The 24285-nt window shown below is 42.3% G+C and overlaps 1 protein-coding gene across 1 annotated transcript in view; it reads right to left on the bottom strand.

The window, feature by feature from the left end:
- Nucleotides 1-21651: 21651 nt before the first annotated feature.
- Tmem135 (transmembrane protein 135) overlaps nt 21652-24285 on the bottom strand; it is a 193584-nt gene continuing 190950 nt past the window's right edge. The window contains exon 15 of the mRNA XM_032893263.1: nt 21652-23641. Within this exon, the coding sequence (XP_032749154.1) occupies nt 23509-23641 (133 nt within the window). The 3' untranslated portion in view covers nt 21652-23508. The remainder of the gene's footprint in view (nt 23642-24285) is intronic.

The raw sequence follows: 24285 nt of genomic DNA, 5'->3' as shown, positions 1-24285 counted from the left end.
AACAAGCAAACAAACAAACAAACACAGAGTACCAAAAGTCTCTCTCCCATTTTCCAAGCAAAACCTCTGTCTACCACTGATGGCCAGTGACATTTTAGACTTGCCCCCAGATGTATATAAGGACAAGAATAGCTATGGTTGTTATTGCTATATGCCCCTACCTTGGAAGATGGCTTTCAGGGTCCCAAGAAGGCTTTCTCTTCTGCTTGAGTTGTCCAATTTGGAAATAAAGTCCCCAGCTGTCATTTTAACAGAAGTCAGGTCTACTCCATTGGCAGCAATCTAGATGGCACATCAGGGCTCATTAATAGAGTAACAGTGTAATTTATCATCCCAATCAGGATGCCAATTTGGATAAAAGAGTGCAATGGGAATAATTGCAATCAGAAACCGAAACAACTGTTACCAGCACTGCTCTGAGGAGAACCATAGCTTACCTAAAGTGGAAATAAAGAGGGTATGACATTCGTCGAGCCTCTGTGTAATATTCTGCCAGCTGTTTTCATGGGTTTTCTCTCATGTTAAGCCTCACAACAAATTTATGAAGTAAATATTACTTGCTCCCATTTTACAAATAAGGACCCAAGGCTTAGATAATTAAGGAAGTAGTCTAGGGTTGAAAAAATGTTATTAAGTCCAGTATCTGAACCCAGAGCACTGTAACGCTAGTATCTATTCTCAAGACAAATGTCATGGACCCTAAAATAGGAATTTTTGTCTCAGGTGATCTGGCTGAGACTGAACATATAGATATTTATTTGTAAGTACAATGTGGCTATTTACTATGGGTTTCAATACTTGGTTGAAATCCAGCCAATTGTGACTAAAACTAGGTGCTGTGGATGCACAATTCAAGAGATGATACTGGCTGTGAAAGGTCGTACAAAACAGAGGAAAGATACTTAAAAATAAAATCAGGGATTACATGAACACGGTAAATTTCAGGACAGAGAAACTTCCAAGATCACATTCAATCACCACAAGCAGGGTCTCATTCAACAGGGCAGGAAATAACAATTTCTAAGAAGGGGCTAGGAAAAAGATCAGGAACACAGCCTAAGAAAGATCATATGCAATTAGCACATAAAGCAATGCAAAAGATCCTTCAAGGAAAAGGCAGGGATCTGTTCAGCTTGAGGGAGGGGTTAGCACCCCTGTCTGGACGAAAGGCAACAGCAGCACCACTCTCCCTCATCTCCTCATCCCAAAGCTCTGAAGTAATGTGAGGTAATTGCCACCCAGAGACTGAGGCTCAATCAGAGTAAATAGCCGTGTGTTTCCACCCTTCCTGACTTTAACCTGCTCTCCTCATATTGGTGAGCCACCTTTTGACCATCTCCTGTCTTGATTTTAGTGTGACCTCTCTGACCTCTGAGATCTCATTTCTACCTTCTCTATGGTGTAGCTTTTTGTTTTGTTTTGTTTTGTTTTGTTTTTTAAAACTACTTTAGAATTTGAAGCAGTTTCTTTTAGTAGTATCTAGTAATGTAGTGATTTCTGGCTACCATAGTTTGAATATGGAATGTACCACCACAGGCTCCCATATTGGGATTCAGTCACCAGCTGATGGGTTTCATGGACATGATGAGCTCCTATGGTCTCCATCATTGTGAATGCATCAATCCAGTGCTGAATTTACATTTCGAGGACGCTTCTGTGTGATATGGAGCTCTGAAAGGTGGATCCTAAATGGAGAAAGGTCTCCTTGGTCTATGGGGTGTGTTTTGTCTCTTCTTCCTCCTCCTCTTCCTCTTACTCCTTCTCCTTCCCGCCCTCTCTCTCCCTCCCTCTCTTCCTCCCTCCTTCCTTCCCTTCAGTGAGGCCTACCATGAGTTGATTGGCCTCTACACATATTTCTGCAGCTGGGTATCATGTACCGCCTCAGTACAGACTCAGAAACTCAGAACCAGGTGATCATAAAGTAGAGTCACTGAAACCAAAAGTAAAAACTACATTTTTCTTTCTTTAAACTGTCAGGTATTTTGTTACAGTAATGACAAGCTTGACACGCTCACTAACCCCTTAAATCTAGGTTTCTTTGGGATCCTAGGCTCACCTCTTACTATATAGTATTCTTGGGCCAAGCTATTCATGTACTGGCTCTCTGCTGGCATGATCCCTCCTTAAGTCCTATGAAGTTGCACCTACCGGATGAGACCTACTGAAGCTGTTCAGTCCAAGGATGAATTCTGTATGTTAACCAAGCCCACCGGTGGCTACAAAGGATTAGAAGCAGAGAACTCTCCAGAAAGGGAGGAATTAGTTACATGGCCACCTATAGATGTGCACTGTATGAATTCAGACACCCAACTGAGGAGCAAATGGAAGCTGAAATTAAGCCTTATTGAGCTGCACAAATACATCATTTCCTAATTAATGGGCTAGCAGTGGCTCCTTGCCAAAGCCACATACCAGCAAGGCTATAACCACTAAAGGACCACATTCAACTAATTTACATGCGAGTGGACCATAGAATAATAGTAGCCCTGTAAACCCGAGAAACAATGAATGGGGTATGTCCTTCCTGTGAGCAGAATGGGGAGAATGGAAGAAGTCAGGAATTTACTCCTCTATCAAGGTAGGAAGTCTTCACATATTCTGACCATGAAGACCAATGATAGTTTCAGACTAGTAGCCATGTGTCCCCACCAGTCCTAGAGATGTCTTAACCCAAACAAGTTGACTACTAAGACCAAACATCACAGGTAAACCTCAGTCTGACTCTACATAGAGAGGACAATTTAACATAATGCAGGCCATCCAGTAAGCCTCTGATGGAGAACTCACTGATGGTTGGGAGAAGTCTCCACAGATGTTGGTGAGCAGTGGTGGGGTGTTTAGATTACTAAGGTATTGGAAGCTATGTTTGAATAGAAGACCATTCTAGGCAGGAAATTACATACCAAAATGCTGGGCCAGAGAGACCTGTTCCTTGGTTCCTCAAAACAGTAAACAGATTCAATGTGATATCCTTTAATGTTAAGCAAAATAAATCTTCATCCTCTTTAAGCCAGTGTTTCTTCTACTTTTTAATCCCAATAATTAAATATAAGTCCTAACAATAAACTCTAATCATGTAGAAACTTTTGAGTAATAATTGATAGTTGAGATTTCTCCCATTACCTTCATATGTCCCCCCTAACGGGATATACTCTCTGTCATAAACTCAAAATCAATTCTATCATCACTTTGCTTGCCTTATTCCCCACTGAGTCTGTTCTTCATCTAGGAGGTAATTGTGTTGGGAACTGAAGATTCCGTGTATGGTGGTTTGTGTGGAGAAGGATTATTTATGGAGGGTATACATGGAGGATGTGTGGTGTGTGTGTGTATGTGTGTGTGTGTGTGTGTGTGTGTGTGTGTGTGTGTGTGTGTGTGTGTGTGTGCATGTACATGTGCACAGGGGAGATGATGGTATGAAATAAGGATGAGCATGGGTAGAGTGTGGTGATGGGGAAAGGGAAGATGTAAACAGTGGAGAGAATAGAGCAGGGCAATTGTTAGAGGCATGTGAATGGAGGAGGATGGGTGTGAGAAGGGCAGAAGAGTGTGGAGAAGTATGCATTGGAGACATGTAATATGAGGAAGGGTTTCTGGAGGAGAAGAAGAGCATAGGAGAAGGAGAGAGACTGGATATGAGGGGAAAAGGTGTCAGGGTGAGGGAAAACGTGAAAGAGGGCAAGTAGGAAGGGAGAAGGAAATGGGATGAGAAATGTATGGAGAGGAAGAGAGAAAAGGGGAGTGTGTGGATGAGTGGAGAGTGTCAGACAGTGGGGAGGAGATAGAAAGGAGGCTATGCTGAGTGTCGGAGACTGGACAGGAGTACGGAAGTAAAGGAGGAGGAGGAGGACGTCTGCTCTTCCCACAGTGGAGTTCCTATGTAGCAAGGTCTTGGCTTTCATAAAGCACCTGTTGTCTATGTGTCCTTTGGGACCTCATAATTTGTAAGAAAGCCAAGGTCTTGTATGTGCTAGGTAAGGACTCTAACATGGAAATAGACCTTGCTCCTATTTTTCAAGAGAAATCCTGAAGAACTATACAAAGCAAAACCAACCTCTGCCTTTCCAGGTCCAGCTATGTAAATATCATCCTTGAAGGGAGGGTTGGCCAATAGAACCCACTTGTCTGTTAGAGCTCTAACCTCCCAGTTGCGCACCTATGCATACATGTTTTAAGCCTTCATTCGTTCAGTATCTTGAGCTCAGACTCATCTACCTGTCAGGCCCATTGATTTCTCACTGTGTCCACAGTGGCAATAATAGGGCCAACATGGAATGGGTGGGAAGTGAGAGAAGAAAGGGAAATTTAGTATGAGAGAGTGGTAAAGATTTCAACTGTGACTGTTCCAAGTTTCCTTTTCTTTAAATTCAGGTTCTTTGTGGATAAACTCAAATCTGTAGCCTGTAGACTCAAGATTCTTAAAACTAGCAAGCATAGCCCTCTAGTCTCTCAACGTCACTGTACCTATCCTTCTTAGGCTCTGCCTCTACTGACTCTCTCTCTCTCTCTCTCTCTCTCTCTCTCTCTCTCTCTCTCTCTCTCTCTCTCTCTCTCAGCTGGGAGGGTGCAGGATGGGGTGCTGCAGTGGGGGTTACCTTTCTTCTTTCTATAATAACCTCAGCTCTGTGGGGAGATGGCTGGGTGGAGGAGACCCATTTATCCTAAGTAAACTTACCAGGAACATGAAGCTGTTCTTTCTGGCATTTGGGGGAAATTATAGAGACCACATTGGGTAGGGTGTCCAGTACTGTACACTGTACACAGGTTGGTACCAGGCCTATGAGCCTCTGACCTGATTCTGGCTCTTATCCTGGTGACTTTCCATTGACCTTTTGGTCTTTTCATTAAGTCTTTATACTTCCCTTTAAGATGGGTATCTATTCCCATTCCATTATGAAAATGAAGTTTTAGAGAGGCTTGCCAGAGTTTGAGTTCCAGTCAATGGAGACTCAATCATTGCTTCCCTTCTTCCTTCTGTCTGCAACGATTGCATCTATTATGCGTCTCCAGATTCTAGCTGATCTGCAAAGCTCGTTGCTTGCTTGCTTGCTTGTTGTAGCTTCGCCTGGAAAGAGGTGAATATCTATTTGCCCCAACTAAGGTACCAGAGAGATGCTTCTGTCTAACACTAGTTTGGTGAACCAATGGGCTCATGGGAACTACTTACAGAAGCATTGGTAAATAATTCCCATAGAAGCTGACAGAAAAGAAGGGGCATCACCAAAAAGCTCCATTCCAGCATGAAACCTCATGAAAACTTTATGATGGAGCCCCCTTTGGTAACCTTCCACTTCCCATACACTCTAGTACTCTCCAAGACTATATGCCTCTGGAGAGACTACATGTAGCTAGTGGACAGGACAGATGGAAATAGGTAGCTACGATCTCAAGCAAGGGCCGAATGACCTTCTCTTATCCTTCATCCATGAGAGAATATCAACAGGCCCACTCCAGTGAGGGCCCTGTGACTACCGGTGGTCAAATCTACTATCATTTTGAGATGGCAGTGGTCAGAGGACAGAGTCCTCAGCGTCCCTGAAAAGGGTGAGTCCCAACTTCGCTCTGAACAGGAACTTTTGTTGATGTTCAGCTGCAGAAGGTCTCCTACCACCAGGCCCTGGCTGGAAAGGAAGCTTGGGTGTTAAATATAGTGCATACTTATTTCTCATTTAGACCAAGCTATTTGACAGAGCTGCTTAGATTCTTAGTTCTTAACCTTCTTTATAGCTCATTCTGAGTCTTTAGAACTGTATCTGCGACTACCTTGGGTTTTTTCCTCAATTCAAAAATGTCTCCCCAACACACACACACACACACACACACACACACACACACACACACACACACACACACACCAAAGCTATTAAAAGCATTTCTGGAATCTATTATGATGATAAATGTTAGGAGGTGAAAATGTTATTTCAGTTGCTGGCCTCAAAAAGAAAGAAAGAAAGAAAGAAAGAAAGAAAGAAAGAAAGAAAGAAAGAAAGAAAGAAAGAAAGAAGGAAGGAAGGAAGGAAGGAAGGAAGGAAGGAAAGGAAGGAAGGAAGGAAGGAAGGAAGAAAGAAAAGAAAAGAAAAGAAAAGAAAAGAAAAGAAAAGAAAAGAAAAGAAAAGAAAAAGAAAAGAAAACCTACCTTTGTTCTGGGAAGTGCCTTGACAAGCACCTTAGGGCAGAGGTGAAAGTATTTGACACAAAGCCACTGGCTGATGTGGACCTTTGAAAAGAACTATTTGTTTTATTCTGGAAAGCAAGAGGCCTAAACCACATGGATGGAAACTGAAAATAGAGGAAGGAGGAGTCCTGACATCAAGGATGGTCTGGGCATTCAAATTAAGTCTAGGTAACCAGCATTACCCAGATTAAAGCAAGTCTAACCACTGACCCTGGAGATAACAAATTGTGAGAACACTATACTTGATATTTTACTCAAAAGTATGTCAAGTTGTCTTCATTGCTGCACTATAAACTCATATCCCCAGAAGTCTGGCAAATAGCCTCATGTCCGAGCATGTTTTGTGAGAGTGTGATACTGCTTTAAGTCTTTGAAGAAGAGGCTGAGTTTCATTGTCTGAATCAAGATCTAGAGGCAGAAATCTTGGTCCTGAAGCAGAAATGTTTCCAACAGCATGAACTCCTCTCAGGACAGCTTTGGACTTGTGTTGAAGAGGGCTACCATATGGGGAAGCCCATGGTGACATGATTCAGGGTGTCAGTTTAATTATGGCAGCACGAGTGACAGTCTTTGCAAAGTGATTTCTCACATGTCATTTCATGCAGCCACACACACATCAGTCTAGGAGCTGCCCAGGTCATGAGAGTAAAAAAATATTCCCCTTTCTAGGCTCCTTGAGCCCCAGTATTCCAAAGAGGTGGCATGCTACCCCGGAAGACCCCAGGCACTTTGCTGGGCTATGGAAACTGTAACTCTCAAGTCAGCATTATTTGAGGGACAGGTGTGTGAGACAAATATTTGTTTTAAGATTTAATGGCCCTTTGTTCTTATTGTGGTTTGAAGGGAAACACTGTCAATTGACTCTACTGTTCGAGAATACATACTAGAGTAGGATCCATTCAGCTCACAAGTAAACAGTAGGTTCTTACATCAACTTTCAGCTCTCCACCAAGGGCTTCTATCTATAAGAAAATCTGCTCTACAGCGTTCATGAGTCAGAATCATTGGAGCACACAGTTCTGTCTCTGTTTCTTGCTGGGGGCCCTAGGATTCTCTCTTAGTTTGTTTATGTTCTACCTGTGTCCTTTAATAGAGAAGGCAGGGCCAGAGAAGAAGAGTCAACTCCTATTCTATGTCCTGGACTCTAATGGCTTTTCACCTCTTCCTTACCCTCTCCCCCCTATCTTTTGCCTCCATGACACCAGGCAGAAGCTGCCTAGATTGGCTCCTCCCTCTGTAACAAGTGTTCTCATTTGTTAGACAGAGAAGGATTATATCAATACCCCCAAAGGCATCATGTCTTCCAGAAACATACACAGGAGCAATTTCTATAATACATATGTACACAGTGACATGAGGGCTCTAGCCATTGTCCTTTTGATCTTGTAATTGAAACATAAACTAAACCTTCCATGTCTACAAGCTCATAACCAACCAGAGGAATAAATCTACTTGTGAAGTGAATCCCCTATGAGCCTTCACCTGGGAAATAAACCATACAAATAGAATGCCAAAACTTAAGAGCAGGTGATCAGTCTGGTGATCAGTACTCCAGAGGAAAGAAGCCTCTGCTTGGACAATCAACTCAAGAAATTTCCAGAGGCCTGTCTAGCCCCAAAAGTTCCCAGCTCACCTGCCACCTTCCTCCCAGCACATTATCCTCATTATCTTCCTCACTGCCTGAGACCCATTTCTGGTAATCTACCTGCTATGTGCACAGTGGATGGTTCACCAGTGACAGGCAAACTTGTGTTATTACAGAGCATGGGGCTGAGTGCCTGGGAACACATTTTCCAGATCTGTAACTCTTAACATAGAGTGTGGAAGGGCTAATTACTGGCCTGAGAGAGTGGATGGCTCAGTTTTGCCTTGTGGGGGCTGGCATTCAGAAGTCCTCAGCACTTCCCTCCCTCCAGGAAGCAGCAAGAGAAATCATTGTGATGGACAAGTGTGGAGCGGGGCAGATTGTTCTCCATGGAGGCCCTTTAAAGACAGGTAGAGACTTGTGGCTTAGGGCTTGGGGAACCCAACTCAGGACACTGCAGTGATGTTTCATTGACCCTTTATCAGGCAGGACAGGTTATCTTGCAGCCTGCCAAGTAGCAGCTTGACAATTCAATCCAGCCCGCACTCGTAGAGCACGGGTGTCACCTGGTGGCCAGATCTGGAGTCACCAACATTATCACAGCCAGAGGATTCAGGAAGCACTTGTGTAGTGGGGATCATAGTGACTTCAGGGTGACTCTAATGACACTCACACAATGCCCACACCACATCTCTTCCCAGAAGCCCTGTGCTCTCCTTTCTCTCGGTTTCTTTGATGCTGGCCTTTGTCATTGTTGCCATACTAATCGAAATACATCCACCTTCACAACAACATCAGAAACAACCCAGCCCTCTACCACGGTGTGGGTATTCTCTTTGTGCAGTGCACTGAGTGAGAAACAGGGCTTCAAATCACTACATAACAGTTCCTTCTTTCGACAGACTTATGCTGATATTATTATTGGCCAAAATATAAGACGCAGGTGGCAAAGCAGGTTCATCAGCCAAGAGGTGAGCCCAAGAGGCGACAAACTGTGAACCTTGGGAGCTTCTTTAACGTGTACCAAAGATGTAAAGGGTAGGAAAGACCTCAGAAAATGAGAGAAACAGAAACATTACAGGCATGGATAGAACAAGAAAACCACAGCAGGTCTAAGAAACTATGAGGATGGACATTGAATGTCTGGTGGGTGTGGGCAGAAGATGGCTGATTTATAGGGAAAGTGGAGCATGAAGGGTAACTTGTAATAGAAACAAAGTTTTCAGTTTGGACATCTTAGGACTGAAATGAAATAATTAAAGCTGCAGATAAGTTGTATTCTGCTTTTGTATTTTAGTTCTACTTAAGGCAAGCATACAAGGAGGCTGGTTAGGGAAAATGTATTCCACTGACAAGATAATGTAAGAGATACTGTTATGAACTTGTTATGTGCCCAGAGCTGTTCATGCCCAACCCCTTTCTTAGAGGAATATTCATTCTGGAGTGTAACAAGGGTAGATAGGAGACAAGGTGTCTCAGAAGTTGAGTTGACAGGACATTGGCAGTCTGTGAGAAGTAAAGACGCGTTGACACTCCTACATAAATGCTAGGGAGGGAAGCGAAGACTCACTTGGCTGGAATGGAGAGAAAATGACAACCTTGAGAGGAAAGGAAACACATGCTTTGGGTGTAGTCAGTAAACACGGCGAGAAGATTTGAAACGCAAATTCATCATCTACAAATTAACACTATGGCAACGGTTTTTCTCATCCCACGGAAATTCAGAATAGTTCTTGTAAAAAAATATTAATAACCTGATCATAAGACACTGGAGCAGGAGAGACCTGGAACATAAGCCTGAAATTATTCACTGTAGCGAGCCTAGAAATCCCTTCATCAGAAATCCTTCCTAGCTCTTCATTTAGCTAACTCCTGCACTTAACCCTTAACACAACCTTACCTAACACCATAGGCCTGAAATCTGCGCCTCTCTGGAAGATGGAAGGTGGAACTGTCCTTTCTGGGCTGCCTTAGCTACCAAGTGGATCAGGGTAAGCCCGGGCACCATGAAAAGGCCCTGACTCAAAACAGAAGGTAAGAAGAAAGCTAGAGATTGATCATACATGCCCAAAGTTTCATGCCGAGGGATCCAAATATCTCATCCCAGTTGCTGTAGTTGCAGAAAATCTCCTCTGTGCACTCCTTGCCACCACCCATCCTTGCCCACGCGTGGGCTGTAGTGTCACCTTGTTCCCACTCACATGCCGAAGTCTCTCTCTCTCTCTCTCTCTCTCTCTCTCTCTCTCTCTCTCTCTCTCTCTCTCTCTCTCTTTCTCTCTCCCTCTCTCTCTTTGTACAGGCCAATGCTGGGGCAAGTTTATACTTGAACTTTAAAATGCAGTTAAAGTTCTTTGACATCACCGTCAATAAGTGGAACTTATAGGGTAAGTTTGTGACTGCTTAGAGAGACCGCACGTGGCAGAAGTGACCATCAGCTGTTTGGTATCTTGCTAGAAAAACCCTAGAACTATTTCATGGCTTTCCAAGGGGATGCTTTTGAGACTCTTCCTTAACCAAGTTGTCAAAGAAATGCACACTGTGCACTGCAGGAGAAGGCCAAGGAGGAGGCCTTTTGACTGTTCGGGAGAACTGAGGGCCATCTAAGCATCCTAGCCTGTGCTACCGATGAATGAAGAAGTCACACGAGAGGAGAATTATACATCTCTCACAATTTTGCCTCCTATTCTTTCCAGCTGAGGCCTCAGAAGGTCCATGTTGGAATTTCTGGTCCAAAGTACATGACCATGGAAAGTTGTGCTATACACACCACCATTCCTCTGAGTAAAGTGCTGGAAGCCTTGCTTCTCCAGGCAGAATTTAAATGGTCCTGAGAAACCTGTACTGGGCATTCCGCCTATGAAACAGAACAAGTGGCCCTGTGATGGGAAATAAATTTAATTCCTTATCTTTAGTATTCCTAACTTCCCACTATTCTTATTTTTCTTGTCACATGGAACTGACCAATCACACTAAAAGCATTCAAGGGTCATGAGCGAAATATCATTAATAGTATCAGGGGTGGGCTCTCTCTCATGGCATGGGCCAGTCATTGGTTGGCCATTCCCTCAATTTCTGCTCCCTCTGTATCCCTGCACATCTTTTAGGCAGGACAAATTGTGGGCTGAAGGTTTTGTGACTGGGATGATGTCCCCATCGCACCATTGCCTGGTCAAAAGAGGTGGCCATTTCAGGTTCCATAGTCCCTATTGCTAACAGTCTTAGCTAGGGTCACCTTCATAGATTCCTGGAAGTTTACATTGTCCTAGGTTTCTAGCTCATCACAGAGATTGTCCCCCCTCCCCTTCCCCACCAATTCCAGTTCTTTCTCTGTCTGTCCCACACTTCATCCCATTTGTTCCCCATCCCTACACCCTTTCCCACCCAGTTCTCTCCATCCATCCCCCCCCCATGCCTATTTCCCTTCCTCAGGGAGATTCAAGCATCTTCTCTTGGGTCCTTCTCTTTACTTAGCTTCTTTGGGTCTGTGAATTGTAGCATGGCTATTCTGTACTTTATACCTAATATCCGCTTATAAGTGAATACATGCCATGTTTGTCTTTCTGGGTCTGGGTTACCTCACTCAGGATGATCTTCTCTAGCTCCATCCATTTGCCTGCAAATTTCATGATGTCACTGTTTTTAATAGCTGAGTAATATTCCACTGTGTAAATGTACCACATTTTCTTTATCCACTCTTCTAAGCAGCGACATATAGACTGTTTCCAGCTTCTGGCTATTACAGATAAAGCAGGTATGAGCATAGTTGAGTAAGTGTCCTTGTGGTATGGTAGAACATCCTTTAGGTATATGCTCGAAAGTGGTATAGCTAGGTCTTGAGGAAGATTTATTCTGTTTTCTGAGAAAATGCCATGTTGATTTCCAAAGTAGCTGTGCAAGTTTGCACTCCTACCGATGGAAGACTGTTCTCCCTGCTCCACATCCTTGCCAGCATGAGCTGTCACGTCAGGGACATTTGGGTTGTATTCAGTTTCTGCCTATTACAAATGAGGCTTTTATGAACATAGTGGAGCATGTGTCCTTGTGGTATGATGGAGCATCTTTTGTGTATATTCCCAGGAGTGGTATAGCTGGGTTTTGACGTAGCAATATTCCCAATTTTTTGAGAAACCACCAATTTGATTTCCAAAGTGGTTGTACAAGCCAGCAATGGAGGAGCAATGTCCTTGCTCCACATTCTTGCCAGCATGAGCTGTCATCTGAGTTTTTTATCTTAGCCATTCTTATGGATGCAAGATGGAATCTCAGAGTCATTTTTGATTTGCATTTCCCTGATGACTAAGGATGTTGAACATTTAAGTGCTTTCCTGCAATTAGAGCCCTCTGTTGAGAATTCTATTTATTCTGCGCCTCAGTTTTAATTGAGTTATTTCGTCCATTGATGTCTAATTTAAGCTCTTTATATATTTTGGATATCAACCCTCTGTCGGATGTAAGGTTGGTGAAGATATTTTTTCCATTCTGTAGGCTGTCATTTTGTCCTATTGACAGTGTCCCTTGCCTTACAGAAGCTTTTCAGCTTCATGGGGCCCCATTTATTCATTGTTGATCTTAGTGTCTGAGTGGTTGGTTTTTTGTTCAGAAAATACAGACTCTCCTATGCTAATGCATTTAAGGTTATTCCCCACTTTCTCTTCTATAAAATCTAGTGTATCTGGTTTTGTGTTAAGGCTTCCATCCACCTGGACACGAGCTTTGTGCAGAGTGATAGGTATGGATCTATTTGTATTCTTCTATCTGCAGGCATCCACTTAACCAGTGAGGTGATAACTATTTTTTTTAATTTCAAGTGATCCCTTCATCCTTTTAGTAAACTTTTTTAATTAATCATTTTTTTCATTTACGTTTCAAATGATATACGCCTTCTTGGTTACCCTTCCAAAAGCCACTCATCCCATCTTCCTTCTCCTTCCTCCCCTTTGCCTCTATGAGGGTGCTCCTCCACCCACTCACCCACTTCCACCTAACCACTCTAGCGTCCCCCTATGCTGGGACATCAAGTCTCCACAGGACCCAGGGCCTCCCCTTCCATTAATGTCAAGTAAGGTAATCCTCTGCTACATATGTATCTGCATGGATCCCTCCATGTATACTTTTTGGTTGGTGGCTGTCTCTGGGATCTCTGGTTGGTCTGGTTAGCTGATAGCGTTCTTCAGTTCCTTCAGTCCTTTCCCAAAGTCTTCCATTGGGGTCCCCAGGCTCAGTCTGATGGTTGGGTGTATCTGCATCTGTATTGGTCAGGTGCTGGCAGAACCTCTCAGGGAACAGCCTTACCAGGCTCCTGTCAGCAAGTGCTTCTTAGAATCAGCAATAGTGTTTGGTGTCTGCAGATGGGATAGATGACTAGGTGGGGTTGTCTCTGGACAGCCTTTCCTTCAGTCTCTATTCCATTTTTTGTCCTTGTCTTTCCTTTGGACAGGAACATTTCTGGGTTAAAAATTTTGAGATGGGTGGGTGGCCCCATCCCTCAATTGGGAGCTGTGCCCATCTACTGCAGGGGGTCTCTTCAGGTTCTATCTCCCCTTCTGTTTTGTATTTTGGCTAAAGTAATCCACATTGGGTCCTGAGAACCTCTTGCTTCCCTGGTATCTGGGACTTGCTAGTGGCTACCCCCAAGTCCCCATCCCCCACTGCTACATATTTCTATTCAATTTCCTGACCCTCTGTACTTCTCTCCTGCCCCTTCCAATATCTGATCTTACACCACCCCCTTTCCCTTCCCCTCCTCTCTCCCTCCTAGGTCCTTCCCTCCCTTTTCCTCCTGTGATTATTTTGTTCCTCCTTCTATATAGGATTGAAGCATCCACACTTTGGTTGGTTTTCCTTCTTCTTAAGTTCTATATGGCTGTGGGTTGTATCATGGATATTCTGAGCTTTTGGGCTAATATCCACTTATCGATGAGTACATACCATGTGTGTTCTTTTGTGTCTGGGTTACCTCTAAGGATATTTTCTAGTTCCATCCATTTGCTTTTGAATATCATAAAGTCATTGTTTTTATGTCTGAGTAGTACTCCATTGTGTAAATGTACCACATTTTCTGTTGAGGGACATCTGGGCTGTTTACAGCTTCTATTATGAATAAGGCTGCTATAACATAGTGGAGCATGAGTCCTTGTTATGTGTTGAAGCAACTTTTGGGTATATGCCCAGTAGTGGTATAGCTGGGGCTTCAGGTAAAACTACTTCCAATTTTTTCCAAGAAACTACTAGATAGAGGTAATAGCTCTACACAATTGAAAATTCTAGTAACTACTTACCAAACCCCTACTACATTCAAGAATTTCTCAGATGCCAGGGACTTGTCAGTGAATAAAGTGGTGATCTCTATGATGAGAGCTGATGTCATAAGCCAATCATTTATTGTAATGAAGGATGTTGAGTGTATAGAATTAGAAAGCATATAGAACAGGTTAAATGGACCTGAAATGCTAAAATGAAGCAAGCTCACTGAAAGTATGACATTCTAGCAAACCCCTAGATGTGAATTAGACCTTCACGAGTGCCTGTGTCATGGACCCAATACCCATTAATTTATACAATTAAGATGGATGTCTGGACAGGCTTGAAGTTTCACTCCAAAATGACTTGCTGAGGGTGGTTACACCAGTATATTCTCCCACTGTAAATGTCAGGTTCTCCCAGAATCTACACTGCTAGTAATGTAATCCAAATACCAGGTTCACAGAATAGCAAGCCATGCTCTTAATTCAGTGGCTCTCAATCTGGGCTGCAATTGTTAGGGGTCAGCTAAGACCATCCTACATAAAAAATATTCACAATATGATGTATAGGAGTAGCAAAATTACAGTTATGAAGTAGCAATGAAAGTAATTCCATAATTGGGTGTCACCACATGAGGACCCACAGCATTAGAAAGGCTGAGAACCACTGCTGTAACTCAACAGAATTTCATTTGATGTTTGGTCTGATTCAGGAAATGTTTGCTTAACTAACTTACATTCAAAGTAATGCAAATACTTTGTATTTTTCTATTACTGTTCTGTCAGTTTATTTTAGGCTTTACATTCTGGCTTAGAATACCTTTTGAATTAGATGTATTTTTTAAAATTAATTTTGTAGTAGTCTGCAGTGAGAAGACTCAAGATCATTTTCTTGGCATATCACTAGCACATATGTGGGAAGATTGGCTTTTCTTTTAATGAAGCACCTCACCATAATTATTCAGCAACTGGACACGGAACTCATGGTGTTTCATTGATCTGTCTTCGAGTACGTATGGGAATGGCATGCCTTTTCTAAAGCTTTATAATACCCTTTGAAGTCCATGTGCCTACCCCTCTTAGCTTTATTTTTGTCAGAGTAAATTTGGTTATTTGAGTTTCATTTCCATATATATTTTAGAATTGGCATGCACATATGTATATATGTATGTATATTTGCCTTGCTGATGCACATATGCATATATGTATCAGATTCATGATACTGATTCATATATAAGTGAATCAGAAGGTAATTCACCTTATTTATCATATATATGATTATTTATATCATATATGAATTACCTTGATTTTCCAACTGACTGATTTTTAATCTTGACCTTTGAGGATGTCTCAGTTAGTCGCAAGGTACTGTCATTTTTGTTCTTAGGTTCAGTTTGATATTGAGAGAATAGTGGCCTTACAGAATGAAACAGGAAAAGTCTCCATTTCCTGAAAACTTGGGCTTCAAATCTGGTCTATTTTATTGCTGTTGGTGGATCTCACCTGTGTATACAGCTTGACCAGGAGTTTTAAGTTGTACTAAAAATTCAGTGTCTCTAATAGTGTTGTTCATCCCTGATATTTGTTAGTCTGTATTTCAGTTCATTTGGTACTAATGTACCGAAATAATAGATGATGTTAAGGAGCAGAAATTTGTGATGAAAAAAAAATGTATTGGGAGATGATTCTGGGGGTTGCAAAGTCCATGACAGAAACTCCAGTACCTGTCTTCGTCAGTTGCTGGATGAAGCCTCTCTGATGACAACTGGGCTAGGCACTAAGCTATGAGTACAGCATAATAGCACTAGGAACCATTTCTTTCACTTCTTCCCCCCTCCCCCCGCCCCACTTGTGTTTGGTTCTATTCTGGGTCTCTGGGCTATCCAGGCTCTAGTTCCTAGCCCTTTGCCAGTGTCAGCGGTGGGCTCCCTCTTGTGGCATCCCTCAACTTCTGCATCACCTTTATTCTCACACATTTGTAGGCATAACAAATTATAAGTCAAAGCATTTGTGGTTGCATTGGTGTCCCAATCCCTCCACTGGGATGACTCGAGATTTTATCTTACACCTGTCAGAATGGCTAAGACCAAAAGCAGAAGTGACAGCTCATGCTGGCAAAGACAGAGCAAGGGAATGCTCCTCCATTGCTGGTAGGAGTGCAAATTTGTATAGCCATTTTGGAAATCAAGATAGTAGTTTTTCAGAAAATTGGGAATTGATCTACCTCAAGACCCAGCTATACCCCTCCATCATACCACAAGGATACTTGTTCAATTATGTTCATATCAGCTTCGTTCATAATAACCAGAAACTGGAAACAACCTATATGTCCCTCAACTGAGGAATGGATAAAGAAAATGTGGTACTTTTATACAATAGGATATTACTCAACTGTTTAAAAAGAATCAAGCAATTTGCTGCTAAATTGATGGAACTAGAAAAATATCATCCTGAGACCCAGAGAGATAAACAGAAAGTATATACTCATTTTTAAGTGAATATTAGCCATAAAGGACAACCATGCTACTACATCCACAGACCCCGGAAAGCTAAGGAACAAGGAGGGCTTAAGGGGGACACACGAGTCTCCCTGGAAAAGGAAAAGAGACATTTAGGGTAAATGGGACAGGGGAGGTGGGGTTAGAGATGGGAGGGAACAGGGGAGACCAGATGGAGGATGGATAGTGAGTACTAGGAGAGAAAACTGGAGTTGGGGGGACATTTCAGGGATAAGCTAGAAACCTAGGACAATGGAAACTCCCAGAAGTCTGTAAGGGTGACCCCGAGCTAAGACTAGTAGAATAGGCAGTTCAGAGCTGAACTGTCCATCTCCTGTAATTAAGCAAGAGAAATGAATTTTATTTTTTAAACATCTCCTTCCTTTCCCCTTAAAATGGGTAGTTTGGATAAACTACTTATTAGACCAGCCAATCTGGTCAAGTGACTGGAACCATTATCATCTAAGATTCTGTTACACCAGAAAAACTAAACAACACTATGGTACTAAGAAGTCAAACACAAAGGAATTCTGGAGAAACTTCCTGTGAATTTTATTTCATGAAACTGAGTGGGAGAGCCTCATGTCCTCCCATTTACCTCTAGTTTAGATTGGGCCGCTTTTAAGGAGGGGACAGTCCAGAATTGCAACTCTATCAGGAAAAAACAGACAGAGATGACAAATCATTTGCTCAAACTCAAAGTCAAAATGGCCCAACTACTGCTGGGATGGTAGCAAAGGTCAATGTTTACAAAGCCATTTGTAAGGATAACATTTGTAGATTTTTTGGTCTACAGACTCTACCGTTTGTAGGCAGTCAACAGGCAGCTACTGAGAACACTGCTTCTCATTCTAACCCATTCCCACATTGGGACTTACATAGGCACATCGGGGCTTACATAGGTGAGGAGGATAGATATGGATGCCGCAACTTACAGAGCAAGGATGAAAGCACACTTACCAGAACGAAATGGAATGTGCTTTGTGGAAGGGACAAACCGCTGCAGGAAGACTGAGGCCAAAGGCTGCCGAGGGATTCTTGCATAAAGATGGCACGGCTAGCCTGAGCTTAACTAGTCCAAACTGAATGTGCTCTGGCTGCTGCAGCCGGAGCCTCTCCAGTGGGAATTTAGGCTGCGGAGAGTGTGTATTAGCATCTCTGAAAAGCTGAAGTCCACTCTGTAAGAAGGTAGACCAATTGCCAAACCTACAGTACAGGATTGGTACATAGGAGTGTGGGCCTGCGACAAAATGCTTGTGCAGAATTAAAAACTCAGTGATACTGTCTTGTTTGCCAAGAACCCGATCCCAAATCCCAACTGGAAAAGGAAGTAGCCTGAGCATGCAAGAACACAGCTAGTCAGGTGGGGTTGGTCCAGCTGGAGTTTCTTTGCTTTTCCAGTATGGCTGGAATATGCAGACATCATTCCAAAAGCCAGATCTGTCCAGAAGTTTTTGGATGGAAAACCACTGCAATGAAAACAGCTACACGAATGGAAAATCAGTCCTGAGAAAAGATATACGAAGGACTTAGACTTTAAGATGCCATTCACGGGGCCATCTTAGCCAGAGAAGATTAAGTTATGAGGAGAAAATGACTGCAGAGATGACTTGATAGTTAAGAGCATTTGCTGCACAATCATAAAGATCAGAGTCTGGGTCCCAATCGCTTCTCGGCCTTTTGGCTAAGATCAAGTGCAGAGTCTGGGTCCCTGCACCCATGGATGGTGCTCTGGAATCATCTTTAATGTGAGTTCAGAGGTGGGTAGAAACAGCAGGGTTACTGAAGTGTACTGAAATTTGAGCTCCAGATACATGGAGAGACTCAACCACCAAGGAATGGGTGGAGAACAGAGGGCATCCAATCCACTCTTCTGGCCTCCATACCTGTTCCCAAATATACACGTGCATACATTCACAATTTTTCACATATCTGAACAGATTAATCAAAACAAATCAGTAACTCCTAAAACTAAAAGAGCAAATGACAGAAGACAACACAGAAGCTATGCTGGGATTCACTTCAACTAAACTCAAATCTCATTTTGGTGTCAGAGTATAATAAAGTGGCCAAAACATCCAGAATTTCTGACATCATCTAAACATTCTCAATGTTTGTTTTATTTTGTAGACTTTGCTGAATTATTTCTTCACGTCTTCTTGGGCTGATTTTTTTAAAGCACATTACTAAATTATAATTAGCATCCTATGTTCAGAAGCAGAGGATGGGGAGACAAGAGGAGGAAGGGCATGATGAAAGATTGAAACAGGTGTGATTAATATGGGAGCATGCATCAGAAACAGATTGGATCAAAAGTAATGGGATTCTTGAATAATGGCACCAGAAATGGATTGATGTTTCCTCAGAAATGCTCAGAAATATATGGTCATTGGTATCAAGTCACTGACTTAAGAACACCATTCACGAAGTGTGCTCTTTCCATTTTTCTTCCCCAACATGTTCAATCTGCTATTTTCCAACTTGGTATATCTCACCTAATACTGAGAAGATTGCCACCGCCATCTAGGGACCATTAGCTGCTATTCATGTGGAACAGGAAGAAAAGTAAAGTGGGCTTTCTTTGAAAGAAGGAATTCCTCTAGAGTATCCCATTTGTTCTATTACATCTTATTAGCCTATACTGAGCTGCACGGTCACTTGAAGGAAAAAACTAATTGGAAAAATAATGGATAAGATGAAAGTGTTTTAGGACAGTCTCTGCCTACTGCCAGTGGCTGGAAATGGTGCTGTCCCAACCATGAGCCGGTGTTCCATCAGGAAGGGAGAAGCAAACATCAGTAGGTGAGAGCTGACAGGGACTGCAGCCCGATGCTTGCTATGTGAATTTGGGGCTGAGAGATGGCTAGTGACTTACTTAAACCTTCCATTTCCTAAGTTCATTTATCTGCCTCTCTTGAGGTTGTGCCAGTGTGCAAAAACGGCTGTCTTGAAAGTCTGCCCACACAGGTTTTTATGCAACTTTATTTCTGCCTGTAGTTTTAAAAAAAATCCATATCAGATTTTTATCCATATCACAAATTAAATTTCAAATGAAGGATATTTAAAACTACTCATAAAATGCCCTAAATGCATTTACTTGCTTTCACATTAATGAGGAAATGGCTTTCCTTAAGCATCTCGGGGCTAATTCACCACACACATACACACACACACACACACACACACACACACACACACACACACACACACACACACACACAGAAGATGCTGAAGGTGCAAGGTATCTTGATAGTCAACCCATTTGATTACTGGCCTCAAGTAAGGTACATATTTGTAATTACTGCTTGCAGACATGGCTCCTACTTTAACGATTCTATAAAAACTCCTCCTTTCCCCATCACAGACTGTCTTGTTATAAGACCTAGTCTGGTAGTGGATACATAGCATCTGGCTCAGACATTACAGAAACACATTGAAACATTTTCACCTTGAATGAATTTAACTTACCTCTGGGTGACGGGAAGAGAAAGACATCTGCTTTCCTCCTCCTCTTCCTAAATTAAGACTGCTTCTCACTTTACAGCCCAGTCTGCCCGTAATCTCATTATCTCACCTTCATCTCTGGAGTGCTAGGATTACTGGTACCCACCATGCCTACCCTAATTCCCTATAAATTCAATAACAGTTTCAGGTCCCAACAAAACCAAGTGAGGCACACAAATGGAAAAAGAACAAGAAAGCAAAAGGAAGTAAGACATAGTTTTTGCCTTTTTCTGTAGCTACAGCACATTCCACAGTCAAACAATGTTAGGAGGTTGGCAAGAAGAGACTGTCCTGGACTTAAAGGGCTTGTTTGTGTACAGAGAAACAGCTCTTGCTATATTCATGCAGTCACCTTCCATATCATCCTACCTAAGAGGTGAAGAACTATTTTAAAAACAGTGTGTCCAGAAATGTCTCTTCCTACACTGAATCAGTTGAACACCAAAGATCTCACTATAGTCCTTGAGCCCAAGAGGCAAAAACTAACATCAGCAAGCAGAAAAGGGGGAAAAGGGAGGCAGATGTCAGGGATGATGATTCTGAAAGCTCCATGGTACAGAACCTGCCTAGCACAAAACTCCAGGCCATCTCTCTCTCTCTCTCACACACACGCACACGCACACACACACACGCACACGCACACGCACACGCACACAAAGGCAGTAAGGCTAAGAGGGAGGGGAAACGAGAGGAATGGGATAGGAGGAGAAGAAAGGTGAGGGGAAGAGAAAGGAAGAAGAGGGACAGGGAAAGTGACAAGTAAAGAGAAGCAAACAGCAGGGAAGCAGACACAGAAAGAACATAGCACAGGGCCAGAGGACAACTTCAGGCCCAGGATGGATTCTTTCCTTCAGGTAGAAGTAACAGGCTTTCTCTCCGTGTCCAGTATCTCAGTGTCGAGTATCAGCATTCACATTCATTGCAGCTACATGTGATGCCCTCTCTGTCATGCTAACGTCTTAGTGCGTGCACTGTATCGAGGCCGAGACGCTGTTCACCTTGATCTCAGAAGTCACTTGTAGTTCAGAGTTACCTTTAAAAGCACTGAGCCATACACAGCTTCTAGGACAAAGGATGACGAGATCAGGGAGCGTTCAGAGGTGAGTATCACAATGGACTATCTGGTGAAAAGGTGGGAAGAATCAGAGAGACCCAACATAACTTCTCAGCCTCAAACTCGCGTTTATTTGGGGCCAGCTCTAGAGCTTTACTAACACACAAAATGATCGTTACATGGCTGCTCCAAGTGCACTGCTGTTCACTCTGCATGAAGATACTGGGAAGACCAAAGGCTATCACGTCTGATATTCCATTCTGCTAGAAGCTGGCTGAGGACATAATTTCATGAACAGAAAAACCAAAATGGAAATAAAAAACCTGTTTTGGAATGGAGAGATCTCTTTGCCTTCATTTATGTTGACAGGGAGCTGTCAGCCAATACCGGATTAGTTAGAGGTAGAAAGACACTGGCTGTCTTTGGAAACACAAGTTTTCTTCTTGTTTGCTTGAGCAAACTCTCCTCAAAACTGTGTTTCTCAATCTGTCCCTGAAGTCCGTGAGCTATCCTTCCGAGCTGTGCACTCACTGCTGTATTTACTTCACGGCAGTTGTTTCTCATTACATTTTACAGAAAACAAAGACACGATGTAATTTGTTAAAAATATATCTCTCATAGAAATGCATCTTTTTGACCAGCAGGATTTTACTAAACATTTTTTAAGCACATTTCAATAGGATTAATCATTATCACAGTCTTTTAATGTCAATGAAAAGAATGACTTATGGCTTAAAATAGATTTTTTTTTTTAACCTGACAAGAAAAATGCAGCGGACATAAGATCTGAGAGGGAAATGAGGTACATGTAGCCAGGTGTTCTCAGTGCTTTAATACTTCATTTTCAAAAGTAAACACAGTACTAATCATCAATTCAATTCCAGTGAATAACAACCTAAAACTGTATTAATTAATCGGTGTTGAAGTAAAAAACCAAATGACCCTTCAACAGTATTACCAAGTAGGTAAGTCCACGCTAGAAGCTAATTACAATGAGAATTCTGACCAAACTAAAGTGGTTCTGTTACATGATGGCACTAGAGTCTGTCTCTCTGTAGGGATTCAATTTACCATAACAACCAAGGATAGGGTTACACAGAAATACAAGTGCTGATGCAACTGAATATGGGAGATTAAGTATTTTTAATGTCTGGGTTGTAATTCCTGTCCTAACACAAGGTCTACTGCATAACTTACAATGGCCTGACACCTTTTTAGCAACAAAATTATATATTTAAAGATAATTCCTATATATTACATTAACTGTAGACATCACAACCACTTTAGACTTCTATATTAACTTAGAAAAGTACAACTTTCCCCAGAAAACCCAAGTGATCATATTTCAGTCAGCTAGCTGTCCAGGACTGCTTCTATAATCAGCACCAACTGTCTGTTGTCCCTAACTCCAGAGTAAACTGGTCAATGAACAGGAATCCACTTAGCGAGAGACGAACTCCCAACAATCACTGCGTTTTCACATTTTTAGACATAAAACATCCCATTTAGGTGAGGCATTAGAGAGGGCACCAACTGTCAAACTGGCCCAAAGCTCTTTTGTTCCATAGGATATTAACCCTTTCTAAAACATCAATGGCATTCACTCCGAGCTACAGAGAGCACAGTCATTGTGGTGGAAATAAACGCACTATGCCTGAGGTGTAAAGGCTGGATTCTAAGTTGTCTGCTTGACGATATTCACGTGTAACACTCCTGTGAGCACTGAGACAGATTCTTCACTGCAGCACATGTCAGTTTCCATTTGCTCCTAACCTGCTACTAGCATATAAGGTCACTAGGCTGCCAAACAGCCTGTCTGGTCACGAAGGAGACAGGACTGTCAGCTGAACAAGAGTATGGGTACCACCATGACACTGGCCCAAATGGTCTGAAACCCATGTTTGTATCCCTGAAATAAGAATGGCCACTTCCTCCACATTGCTCCACAGTAAAGCAGCAATGCCCACAGAGGTTTCTCCCCATATCCAACACCCCACAGCTACAGAAATCCATTCAAAAGCATAAAAATCACGGACAGAATCCACACACCCATGATCCTCTGCAAATCCTAAAGTGAAGAAATATTCTTAGTTTTGACCAAGAATTCTATTGGAATGAACTAAAGACATCTTTTAAAGTAATTTTTAAGTATACTCTTCTTATTATATTTCTACATAGATTATTCAATATTCTTTGTGGACATAATTTAATCAACAATATATCATAATGTCAACACTACATGATCCAGAATGAGATTCTGGCTACAGAGGAAGCTTAATTATTAAGCAACGCCTTTCTAAAAAGCTTCTGTATTTCTGATTGGTATGGAAAGAAAGAAAAAGCATCTCTCGTTGACATAACACTGAGGTTCAGCTTGGGCCCCTTCTGTGTTGAACACAATTAACTCTTCAGGAGAAAACGGTGAGACAGTCAATAAGTTACAGTCGTCTTCAGGAAAAGTCTATAGGCAGCTCTGGTGTGACAACTGTGTATCGTGGGTCTAGTCTGGGGATGAAGTTGTGAAATTCTCTAGATGCACCAGTACCAAACACATCCAGGGCTTTTCTGTTCATGAGTGCAAACCTGAGAAAGAGAACACAGTACAGAAACTGATCAAGGCATTCATGAAAGAAATCAGTCAATTCCTCTGACTTGGCATTCAGGAAATGCCAAGTCAGGTAGGGTTGGCAAGGCAAAAGCCCTGAAACTCTGGCAGTTTCCAATGTTATACGGGCAGCCCAATGACCAAGGGTCACTGTCCAGGATTATCTTTTAAAAGATAATCCCCAAGGCAAAACACAGCCCCCAATTAGTATTTCAAACACATCTAGTGCTCTATACATTAGATGGCTTCAAATAGAAAACTTGACTAACCAATATTTTTCTGATGAATGAAATCACAGAATACTGGGGAAACAAGGAACCATTTAATACTTAGCAACAAGGCAAGGAAGTTAAGTGCAACCGCTCTCATACCTGAGGCCTTAATGTCTCACAGTAAGAACAGAACAATCCAAATATGAAAATAGCTAATGATTAAAGAGTAAAAGAGAACTAATAAAACCGCAAACATTACCCTCATGGAGGGGCAAGATGACTCAGTAGGTGAGGGCACTTGTTGCTATGTCTGATATGATTTCCATGCCTAGAACCCACATCATGGAAAGAGAGACCTGACTGACTCCCACGAGCTGTTCTATAAACTCTGCTGTACACACACATGGACA

Source organism: Rattus rattus, chromosome 2 (genome assembly GCF_011064425.1).
Source record: "Rattus rattus isolate New Zealand chromosome 2, Rrattus_CSIRO_v1, whole genome shotgun sequence".
In the NCBI taxonomy this organism is placed as follows: Eukaryota; Metazoa; Chordata; class Mammalia; order Rodentia; family Muridae; genus Rattus; species Rattus rattus.
This window is presented reverse-complemented; position numbering and strand designations above follow the sequence as displayed.